This window comes from Hemicordylus capensis, chromosome 1, assembly GCF_027244095.1.
Source record: "Hemicordylus capensis ecotype Gifberg chromosome 1, rHemCap1.1.pri, whole genome shotgun sequence".
Lineage (NCBI taxonomy): Eukaryota > Metazoa > Chordata > Lepidosauria > Squamata > Cordylidae > Hemicordylus > Hemicordylus capensis.
The window spans coordinates 72773532-72785752 of NC_069657.1; the positions used below are offsets into that span (position 1 = coordinate 72773532).

At 45.5% G+C, this 12221-nt stretch overlaps 1 protein-coding gene across 7 annotated transcripts in view; it reads left to right on the forward strand.

The window, feature by feature from the left end:
- The window catches only part of MAPKBP1 (mitogen-activated protein kinase binding protein 1), a 164881-nt gene that overhangs the window by 102406 nt on the left and 50254 nt on the right, over positions 1-12221 (forward strand). For all 7 annotated transcript variants that reach the window (XM_053283011.1, XM_053283012.1, XM_053283014.1 and 4 more), the window contains 6 exons: positions 208-354; positions 1946-2130; positions 2210-2301; positions 2789-2914; positions 10996-11066; positions 11457-11578. In XM_053283011.1, the coding sequence (XP_053138986.1) occupies positions 208-354; positions 1946-2130; positions 2210-2301; positions 2789-2914; positions 10996-11066; positions 11457-11578 (743 nt within the window). The remainder of the gene's footprint in view (positions 1-207; positions 355-1945; positions 2131-2209; positions 2302-2788; positions 2915-10995; positions 11067-11456; positions 11579-12221) is intronic.

A 12221-nucleotide genomic window follows, 5' to 3' on the forward strand; every position in this document is an offset into this window, starting at 1 on the left:
AAACAACTGAACTTGCAGGGATGAGAGAAGCTGCACCAGCTGAAATGATATCTTTCGTGCAACTCTTTGACAGTATAGGAGCCCTGTTGACCACCCTTTTCTGTGTCAGAAAGAGCAGCTACAGCTATGGAGATTATTATCATTGTCCTTGAATATCTCTCTTTGAAAATCCTTTTTCCTTGTGCTTTCTTCTTTTTCTGTCTTTAGGTGTACCCTGAGGTGAAGGACAATAATCAGTCTTGTTTACCACCAAACTCTTTCATCACATGCTCCTCTGATAACACCATCAGGCTCTGGAACACTGAGAGCTCAAACATCCATGGTGCGGCTCTACATAGGAATATTCTAAGCAATGTAAGGATTTCTTTGGTTGTATGCATCACATGTTAATAAAATGAAATAGTAGTGTTATACTTAGCATGCATTCCAGGCAAATGTAGACTTCTAACTTAATTTATGAGTGTAAATGCAAAAATCAAGTTTAAGCTTCACTTGTGAAAGCAGCTTGGTAGTCAGTCATAACCTACAGTGTTACATCCCATCCCACCCCGTGTGTTTAGTGCTTCTTTACAATGTAAAACAAAGCCTGCTGGGTGCTAATGCCTTTACAAGTGTAACCAACCATTTAGTCAGGCTGCTGGAACATATTTATATTTTGCGTGGTTTATGAAATAATGGGCAATGTGTGATTGCCTAATTAAGTAAAGTAAAGTTGTGCCATCGAGTCAGTGTCGACTCCTGGCGACCACAGAGCCATGTGGTTTTCTTTGGTAGAATACAGGAGGGGTTTACCATTGCCATCTCCCTTGCAGTATGAGATGATGCCTTTCAGCATCTTCCTATATCGCTGCTGCCCAATATAGGTGTTTCCCATAGTCTGGGAAACATACCAGAGGGGATTCGAACCAGCAACTTTTTGCTCCCTAGGCAAGTTACTTCCCCACTGCGCCATTAGGTGGCTAATTAAGTAGTACCCTGTAATTGCACAGACAGGGTTCTTGTTGGTTAATCAGCTGCCCATATATAAGTGGCATATTGCTTTTTTGTCCTCAGAAGGTCTTAGGCTCTCAGACCTCCTCTCCTTCTTGCAAAGGAGGTCAAACTTGGTAATCAATTTCAGTTTCTCCAGACGTAGCTGTATCAGAGACTGAAAAGAGGATATTTGTTTTCTGCCCCCAACAACTCTTCCCAGTTCTCCCTGCATTTGACTGTTGGTGCTGGTTGTAGATGTTTCAATTGCAGTGGGGAATTGTAGCTTTAGAAGTGTACCATTTGGTTCATGCTCTTGCTATTGATCTACTAAAAATGGAACTAAAGGAAAGAAACATCATACCGTGGTGCTAGAACTGACTCAGGAAACTTAACTTACTGTGATATTCCTAAATGATCTGGTGGTGAGACCTAATTAATCGTCACAGACACCTCTCCAGTTCTATTTCTTCAGAAACTTGCTGTGAATTGAATATTCCTGCAATGCAACAAAAGTATAAATGAGCTGTCCTCATATACAGCTCCCCCTGTATTATCATCATTTTATTTTTTTCTTAATATTTATGCTTCTACCCTGCTTCATATTGCTAGTATCATGCAGCTGCTTTCTTTATCCATTTTCTGGAATCAAACCGCAATGCAACATTATTCTCGGTTTCCATGTCTCCCTTTTATAGTACTCACCCATCATTAAGTAGTTTGCTGGTCTGTGTTTTGAGTGAAGCTTGCCTGAAGTCCAGATTTGGGATGTTCTTTGTCTTGCTTTAAAGTTTACAGGTTAGAAGACACTGACAGGTTTAGGATCAGACAGACAAGAAGTCCAGTTCAAACCCAGTACATGCTACTGAGTGGGCTGCTATTGCAAGAGAATGAACTTGCTATCAATTCTGTTTTCTTCTGAGCTTGCCTTTGCTTTCACGTAACTGCTTCATATGAGACTCCTGTTTTCCATCAGGATCTGATGAAAATTATCTATGTAGATGGAAACACTCAGGCCCTCTTGGACACAGAGTACAACACAGCTGGAGGTGTGGACAAGGCTGACACACAGGCCCTAGATGCGAAAGTTGGGATTCGCACAGTATGTGTGAGTCCTACTGGGGAGCACCTGGCCTCAGGTGATAGGATAGGCACTCTCAGGTAAGTTTTGGAGTCCTGGGAAGGTGTAAGATTTTTGCAGTTGTGTCCTTTCTAATCGTCTGCATGTGTGTTGTTTCAGGATTTACGAGTTGAAATCTCTGAGACAGATGTTGAAGGTGGAAGCCCATGATTCTGAAATCCTCTGCCTTGAATACTCCAGACCAGAGACAGGTAACATTGGCATCATTCTGACTCTACTTGTTGGTTGGTTGGTTTGTCTGTCTGTTTGTTGGCATCTTGAGGTGCACTGGCTCTGCTTTTTTCCAATAAGCTACTTTGCTCTAGATCAGCTAGCAGAAACCCTATCATAAAGAGATAAGTAGATGTGTTTTTGCTATGTAAATTGCTTTGAGAACTTTTTTTGTTGAAAAGCAGTATATTATTTTTTAAATAAGTATGAAAAAGACTTCCTCTTCTTATATTCTAAAGTGACAGTTATACATAGATCATTGCAACTTTTCTGTTTTACCACATGGTGAAAGGTGGAGTGGAGAAAGGTATCCCCTGTATGCTTATTTTCACTGTATAGTTTGCTCCATTGTACTAAGATCTACTGCAGTCCTTCTAAAGTCGAGTTTGAGATAACGATTTTGATGTGGGACTGAAGGAATCGCCATTTCCACTAAGAATTTTGTCCTCTCAATTATTTCTGTGGCAGGGTTGAAGCTTCTAGCATCAGCCAGTCGGGATAGACTGATCCATGTTTTGGATGCAGGGCAGGACTATAGCTTACAACAGACCCTGGATGAACATTCATCTTCCATCACAGCAGTGAAGTTTGCAGGTAATAGAGTCATGTCCGCTGGCCTTTAACCCATGTCAACAAGCCAATATGTATTCCTCATTGCAGCTGTAAGTATCACATTCTTTGACAGTTTTCCTGATTTAGCTCTGTATTTTGATCCTTTGGCTCACTGAGGGGTCGTGAATCCTATCTTCCTGTTATGTATTATCCTAGTTCTGTTCTAGCAGCAGGTTATTCTAGAAGACCTTTGGGCCTCTTTTGACATGTTAATCTTATACAAAATAAACTATAGCTTGCCCTTTAAGTGCCCAGCTATTCTGAATTAGGTGGTGCATTCCTTTCGTGTGTGTGTGTGTGTGTGTGTGTGTGTGTGTGTGTGTGTGTGTGTGTGTATGAGAGAGGTGGGGGGATATAGATTGTGCTTCATTGGTTATTTATACTTTGACAGGGAAGAGGAATTGCTTTCTTGTTGCCTAAGTACATGTAGGTTTATTGTTGTCTGAACCTGCCCATACTCTTCTAAGGATTTTAGATCATGCATTCCTTCTCAGTTTCCTAGTCGTTTGCATTTTTGAATTCTAAACAGATCTGTGACTGCTTTGAGATCCAGTGTAATATAGTAGACAGAGTACCTGGTTTAGTCTGGGGAAGTCTCTCCTCAGCTGCAAACTTTAACTGGGTGACCTTTGGCCAAACACTACTTCTCAGGGTGGCTGTGAGCATCAATTGATCTCTCTAGGGATTCATGGTCTCTCACAACTGAGTCTTCTGCGCCTGTGCAGGAGGCCCACGGATAGAGTTGCCATGCCCCGCGAAATTTTGGGTTTCACTCAGATTTTAAGCATCTCACCCAGATTCCTTAGCCCACTCAGATTCACCCAGATTTCAGCTTTCGTTTTTTTTTAAAAAATGCTAAGCTCTAGCCTTTAAAGAAGCGGAATTATGGAGCAAAATGTGCAGTCACTATTCTGCTCAAAAATTATTTTCAAGGCAATTTACATAATTTGCAAATTAGGCATCTGGATTTGGAAAGCCAAAATATGGCAACCCCACCTGCAGAAGAATCTATAGCTCCCTATAGGAGCTCTCCGGCCCTTTTAAGGCACAGTGATATCGGAGCCTACAAAGCCGGTTGTAGAGCGCCTCCCTCTTCAGTTCCTTGTCGTCCGACGCTTGTGCTGTCTTGTGAAGGATCTGCTCTTGTTCCCTCATTCCTGTGAGAAGGTGAATATTGTTATTTGGACTGTTTTCTTGGTTTTGATCTGGGCTATTTTCTGACAACTCTTTATCTAACTCTCTGTGCTTTTACCTGGACTGTGTTTTTGATTATTCTTCTGTGTCTCGGATTTACTGCTCTATTTGGATTGTTTGACCTCAGACTATTTTTGACTGCTTTCTGGACTGTGTTTCTGGACTAGGCAATTTATCTCTGATTAGGCTGATAGTTTTTGATTACTAAATTCTGATAGTTTTTTAAACTTGGCTATTTCTACTCCTAAAAGTTTTTAAAAAGGTGTGCGACCTGCAGGGGCACTATTATATTATCTTATTTATTTAACATTTATATCTCGCTCTTCTTTTGAGGAACTCAGAGTGGTGTACATGGTTATCTTTATCCTCACAACAACCGTGTGAGATAGGTTAGGCTGAGAGATACATGACTGGCCCAGAGTCACCAAGTAAGTTTCATGGTTGAATGGGGATTCGAACTCAGGTCTTCCCGGTCCTAGTCCAACACTCTAACCACTATGCTATGCTGGCCCTCCTCTGACAGCCATGCTGACTGCCTCATATGTTTGGGGGACAGTCATAATACCAGCACCTGCAAGGTCTGTTAAGAAAAAGACCTGTTTAAGCAAGGGATTACAACTGAAGGCCTCTTTGTATGAAAATATTCTCCATCCAGGGACCCTGAGGCCAAGCCCACCATTGCCGCCAAATTAGGAGCAATCTAGCCTCTCTGCTCCATCAGCATCCACTGCATTGCCAAACTCATTGATGTCCACTGTGTCTTCAAGTGTGGGTTTTAAGAACCTTTGGAGAGCAACCATGAGCACTCCCGGAAACATAAGTATGACCGACACCGCTTGTCTTTGGGAGAGCCGCAGAAGAAGCATGAGAAGCACACTTCATCTTTGACACCAAGTTCAATGCTCTCCATTTTGCCAAAGTCTCACTCAGCCCCAAGTTCAATGCCTAAGTCATTGACGTCATCTATCATTAAACCTCCAACATCAGGAGCTTTAGTTCCAACCCCCTCAGCGTTGAGGGACTTCAGCACTCCGGGACATCCTTTGACGTCATCACATTCGGCATCAGCTCCTACTCTTCCGGCTCCGAGGCGTTCAACATCTTTGTCTCCTGTGCCCCCTGTTTCTGTGTCAACATAGACGCCTTTAGGCCCAAGACACCCGACTTCATCGGCATCAGTTACTTCAGCCCCAACATTGACGGTGCCCACAGTGATGTCGACACCATAGGCAAAGACCTCTTGGCGCCGAATCAACTGCTCTTCATCTCTTGCCTGTATGCTCTGCGCTGCCTTCACCCATTGCCACATCTCATGAGTCGATGCCTGCCCAGTCTCCTCTCTGCCTTTTGCCATTGCAGCCTGCTACACCTTCTTTAGACTCTCCAGTAGTCCCTCTGGGACACATTAAAAGAGGACGTTGCTGATCTTCCTGAGTCCTTTAAGGCCAAGTTCCTGTCAACTCTCTCCAAGTCTGCTGGTCTTACCAGGCAACACCTGAGTACAGCCAAGCACTGACAAAAGCGGAGTCCAAGGTGCTGGCTGGGTCCATCACTCTCTGCCGTCATGCCTGGCTCAGGTCCAGTCCTCTGGAGCCAGGCATGAAGGACAAAATTGAAAATCTATATATACTGCTAGGACTTTCACTCAGTCTCAAACCTTGTCCTTCCAACACAAGTACTGCCCTAGTTACAAATAACGATACCAACCCCGGCCTTCCCAATACAGAGAAAATTTCAGATGCAGGTCTAGGCAGTACAGTAGGCGCCCCTTCCATCAGCGCCAAAAGGGCCAACAAAAATTAAAGCCTCAGGATCAACCCAGGCAGTCCTTTTAATGATAAGGACCTGGAAGTATCTCTCCCCATTCCCTCAGCCTCTATCTGTCTCACTCCCTTCCTGGCGTCAACTGACATCTGACGCCTGGATGTTGTGCATAGTGGTCAGTGGCTATGCTATTGAATTTGACTCTCTACCTGCCCTTGAAGGCATAAAATACACCCACTCAACTTCTATCCTTGAAGAAGAGGTTTCTTTGTTGCTTCAAAAGGACACCATAGAACCAGTTCCATCTTCTCCCATGCATTCCTGCTATTATTCCAGATACTTCCAGGTTCCTAAGTATGAAGGTGGGATCCGTCCCATCCTGGACTTAAGGGAGTTGAACAAGTTTGTCATAACTTCCAAGTTTCACATGATCTCCCTGCAGTCCATTCTTCAGTTGTTGTATGAAGAGGAGTGGTTTTTGTCCCTAGACCTCAAGGACGCCTATTCCACATCTCCATAAGGCCTCGGCATTGCCAGTTCCTATGTTTCTGCCTGGGCACAAGGGCGTACAAGGGCGTACAAGGTGCTCCCTTTTGGCCTTTGTACTGCCCCTAGAGTGTTCACTAAGTGCATGGTGACCGACATTGCCTGTACAGGGTGTCTCTTTGTTCCCCTAACAGGATGACTGGCTTAACATGGCTAGAGAGAAGTCTACCCTGTTAAACCTACTTCTTACCCTATCTCTCCTGGCAGATCTGGGGCTCAGTGTCATCTGAAGAAATCTGTCCTGACCCCCCAGCATGTCATCCAGTACATCGGTGTGATCCTGGATGCCGACCAGAAGCATGCATACTTACCTGTAGAACGCACCCGGACCATTTCCTCCATGGTGATCGCTTTCCAGTCTTTCCCCAGCAATGGACTTGGTCCATCCAACATCTGCTGGGCCTCATGGCTTCATGCACCACGACTGGCTGCTTTCTATCTTCCACCCAAACCTAGACAGTCAAAACAAGTGTTTAGTCATGCCGGAGAATTATCTTGCGAAACCTGATCGGGTGGTCCCTGCCTGATTCCCTTTCACAAGGGGTTCTTTTTCAGGAACTGAATCCTGAATCAGTCACTACTGATGTCTCCATGCAAGTTTGGAGTGCTCACTGTGGTTCCCTCTGGGCTTGGGGCCTTTGGAACACCCAGCAGCAGGAGCTCCATATTATCTCCTTGGAAGCAGGGCTGATGAGGGGTGGAGGGAGCTGGTACAAATTACCGGGACCCGGCGGTCTGGAAGGGGGCCCAGGGTCTAACTATGTTCCATATGTTTTTGTCTTGTCTCCTGCCACCACTCCGCGCCCGCCCCACCGCCACCACAAGGCCAAACCACTGATCTTTAAAATAATTCTATCCGTCATGTGCACGGCCGGGGCAGTGAGCCGAGCAAACACCCCCACCCATGGCAGCAGCAGATGGAACGGGAGCAGCCGCTAATCCTGACCGTCCGGCTGAGCGGCCCTTGAGAACTGCGAGGCGCCCCAGCGTTGTAAGCCCTAATCAGGTCAATTTTATATTGAATAAGTGCATAGATAGGTTAGCCATATTGTATTAGATAAGTGCTTGACATGAATCTGGTTGCTTGATACGGTTTAGGCCTTGATCTTGGCATGAACCCATGAGTGAATGCCAAGTTGCCCTGTTTCAGCAAATTTTCCATGCTCTCAAAAACAGCCCTCATCTAGAGCTCTTGTCTAAAATTAGAGAGAATCGGCCTGTCGGCTCAGGCACACTTCCTCATTTTCTTAGTACCTCAGATCGAAAGTACGCCAAGACTCGGCGTTCCATTTGAAGGGGGGTCGCTTGGCCCACGCCTTGTTCCTCTTTCACATCTCCCCTAGCCAATGACATTAAATGTCAAATGGAACAGGTTAGCCGAAGGTCATGAATGGTCAAGACCCCTTTCTCTGTCCAATCACCGTCGGTGCGTGGGCAGATAGGATGAGGGTACTTAAAGACCCTAATCTGGGGATAGAGGGTACCGGGCTCTCTCCCTCAGGGAGGGTGGCTCAGGCACGGCACACAAGAGGAGGAAAGGAGGAAGTTGATCCGATCAATCAATTTGACAGCACCTAGCATCTAGCAAAAAGAGGAACAAGTCGAGGTTCCCTTGGGGTATAGTATATTATGACTGCAAGGGTCTGGCTGTCCTGTCAGTGTCTCAAGGCTGTTAGTTTTGTGACTGCTTTGTGTGAGAGAAGTAATTTTGCTGCTTGCTGTATGCTGTGATTCAGCTGAATATTGGTAAGAAAATAAATCTGTTTTGATTAAATATAATCTCTTCACTTTTCCTCGTGTCTCCTTGGGTCTTGGGATTCATGACAGCCAGTAACATCAAAAAGGACCCACGTCTATGAATGTGAGGATTTTTGGAGCCCTCTATTATTCCTGGTTGCAGGGATTTTGGAGGTGTCAAAAATCTCTTACAGCGTGCCTGCACAATTTGAATAGAGCACCGACACTCACTTCAAACTGCAGAGGCACGCTGGAGCACTTTGCAGTTCTCAAGGGCCGCTGGGCCGGATGGTCAGGCTCAGCGGCTGCTCCTGCTCCACCTGCTGACACCACAGGGGCACCTCCCACCCCACCCGCAGCTGCGCACATAGCGACTAGAATTATTTTAAAGATCATTGGTTTGGTCTCATGGTGGCGGTAGCAGTGGGTGGGCCTTGCAGTGGAGGTGGCCTCTTGGTGAGGGGCGGGGGCCTTGTGGTGGGGGCCCGAATTTTTTTTTTTTTTTACTGTGGCCTGAACCCACTCTTGGCGGCCCTGCTTGGAAGTAGCAGTTTCCCTTGCTTTCAAGGCATTCCTACCTGTTATCTAGGGCCAGGTGGTTCAGGTCCATATTGATAATACTACAGCTATCGCCTACTTGAACCCTCAGGAGGGCACTATATCCAAGTCCCTGAACAACCTTGCATTGCTGTTGTGGGAATGGTGCCTGAGATTTGATATCCTACCCATGGCTATACATATTAAGGGGGAGGATAACATTTTGGCTGACTCTCTTAGCCGGGTTCTTTCCTCTACCCTTCATGAGTGGGAACTGAATGACTCTGTTCTGTTGGGTGTGTGACTCCAGGGGTGTCCCTGAGGTTGACTTATTTGCCACTGCAGAAAATGCAAAGTGTCCTCTGTTCTGTTCTAGGGCGGGCATTGGCCCGAACTCACTAGGGGATGCCTTCCAGCTGCAGTGGAAGGACAAGCTGTATTACTTCTTCACCCCTTTCCCTCTAATGTCCACAGTGATGGGGGAGATATTGCAAGCGCTCATGCAGAGCATTCTTTTCTGTCCCAGGCAACCCTGGTTCCCGACTCTCATTCGGCTGTGCAAAACTGCTTACCTTTACCTTTCACCTCGATGGGACCACCTCACAAGAGATGGGGGTCTGGTCCTACATCGTGCCCTTCAGACCCTCTCGCTAACAGTGCGGAGGCTGAACTTTTAGACGAGATTCTCTTAAATGAGAGAAAGGCCTCTATGAGACGGGACTGTATGTGCAAATGGAAACGTTTCATGTCCTATTCGTCTGCTAAGGGCTTTGACTCGCTCCAGGCACCAATCCATCAGATACTGCTCTACCTTGCCTCTCTCAAGGGTTTGGGTCTCTCCAACACCTCCCTTAAAGTCCACCTCACTGCCATCTCTGCTTGCCACCTAGGCTGGGATGGCAAGTCGGTTTTTGTTCACCCTGACTCTAAGCATTTTTTGAAAGGCGTTAACCTGTATACCTCAGTGTGGGCACCAGTTGAGCCTTGGAGTCTCTCACTTGTGCTATCCACGCTTACCCCTTTGAACCCCTCTTGTCAGCCCCCGTGAAACTGCTGTGCCTAAAGTCTGCCTTCCTTGTGGCCATCACATCTGCAAGATGTGTAAGTAAGCTCACGGCTCTAAGGGCTGATTCCCTATATACTAAATTTTACCTGGACAAGGTGGTCCTGTGTCCCGACCCTGCTTTTCATCCAATGATTGTCTCAGACTTTCATATCAATCAGGAGATTGTGTTGCCAACATTTTTCTGTGACCCATCTACACCTCTCGAGCATTCTGTGCATACCCCAGTTGTCCACAGGTGTCTCCTTTAATTCCTGGATCACACAAAGGCGTTCAGGCATCCTAACAAGCTGTTCATCTCTTATGCAGGAGCTAGTAAAGGTTTCATCATTTCTAGACAAAGATTGTCCAATTAGCTGGTGCAACTGATTTCCTTTTGTTATAAGAAGCAAGGTGTTCAGCCGCCCTCTAAAATTCGGGCACATTCCACTAGGTCCATGGCTACCTTAGTGGCCCACATGTCGGGCATCAGTATGAAGGACATTTGCAGGGCTGCCACCTGGTCCTTGGACCTGCCCTTTATCCATCACTATGCTGTGGGCTTGTATTTTGCTTCAAAGGCCAGTTCTGGTCAGGCAGTCTTGAAGAAAGTACTGTAAGTGCTAGCACCCACCTCCTCTTTACGAAAGCTAGTCACTCACCCAGTTGTGAGGGACGGTTCCCTACAGAGATAAACAGGTTGCTAACCTGTAATTTATGATCTCTGTGGGGATCCGTGGTCACTCACAACACCCGCCTGGCCATCCCCTCTGCTACCTTGGTATGAACTGTTTACTTACCTAGGCTGCTGTAGCTTGTCTGCTATCTTCTCTATCTCTCAGTGTTATCAATCCCTTCATTGAGGGAGGTGCTCTATAGCTGGCTTTGTAGGCTCCGATATCACTATGCTTTAAAGGGCCAGAGAGCACCTGTATGGAGCTATAGATCCTTCCGCGGGCCTCCTGTGCAGGTCCAGAAGACTCAGTTGTGAGTGACCATGCATCCCCACAAAGATAATAAGTTATAGGTAAGCAACCTGTTTTTATGGGTTCGTTTGCAGTACTCCTCTCTGGTATCTTCTATGCTCTTTCAAAATGGATGTAGCCTGGTTTAAAACAGGAATTTGGATGTGAGCATATACGTGGCAGATTGTAAAGAAGAAATGATAGCAAATGGAATAACCTAAAGGGCAAAATTTGTTGCATGTCTGTTCATGGGTCTATATGTTTCTCTCCTCTTTCAGCCAATGATGGAAAGGTGCGAATGATCAGCTGTGGAGCAGATAAGAGTATCTATTTCCGCACAGCACAGAAGGTAATTCCATTAGAGTATTCTGCTTTTTTATGTAACTTGTGGAATAGATCTATTTTAAGAGTGGCACTAGAAGCAAGGGCATCATGTTGCAGGCCCTGGTCCTTTCCATTCAAACACCATCCATCACCACCCTGCTTTTCTTCAATAGTTGAACCTTGTTTATAGGGTGCTTGTATTTTAACAGGACCAGATTGTAAGAATCAGTGTAGGACTTCTGCTTATTGAGCAGGTCAGACACTGTGACTTCAGCATCTACTTATAACTGTTTCTGTAGAGAGCAAATAATACTCTGTCTTCTTTAGAGTATTGTTTGGGGAGATACTGTGCATTCATTTAACTGTCTGGCCTAAGTATTCGGCTTTTATCATTTTTTATTTTCCTTGTGTTCAGACAGCCGATGGGGTTCAGTTCACTCGTACACACCATGTTGTTAGGAAGACTACTCTGTATGACATGGATGTGGACCCCAACTGGAAGTATGCTGCTATTGGATGCCAAGACCGTAACATCAGGTTGGTTTACTAGTTGTCTTGGAAGCTTCCCCACCTGTAAACCTCTCTCATGGTTTACAGTGTGATTCTGTGCATATTGGTTCAGAAGCGGGTTTCACTGGACAGCATCCTGACTATGGAAGCACCATGCAGCAAGACGATTGGAATTACAGTACTTCCAGATTAACAGGTGAGGGGGAGGGGCAGGATTTTTGACAACCACCCCTTCTCTAGGAAACCCTCTGTACCACCTTGAAATTTGTCTCTGAGGGCACGCTCTCCTACCAGTGCACCATTCCCTGGTCTGTTAATCTGGAAGTGCTGTTCTGATGCTCTCGCTGCACCAGTGTTTCCTTAATCAGGATGTTAGCGTCTGTGTTCAGTGGGTTTTACTCCCAGGAAAGTGTGCATACAATTGTAACCTTAGTTTATTTCACCAATAAACAATACTTTGGCTTGTTCTAGAGAGGACTAATTTTGAACCTTGTTGATATATGTTCTTCCTAAGACACACCTGTGCTGACTATGGTATATTCACTGTCTGTCTAATTGATCTACATTTACCCTAAGATCCGCAGATCTTAAAACTGTCAATAGGTTTTGAAAATATTGGTGGCAATTCAAAAAGTGGACATAAAACTACTGTTTAGGACCTGATGGTGGT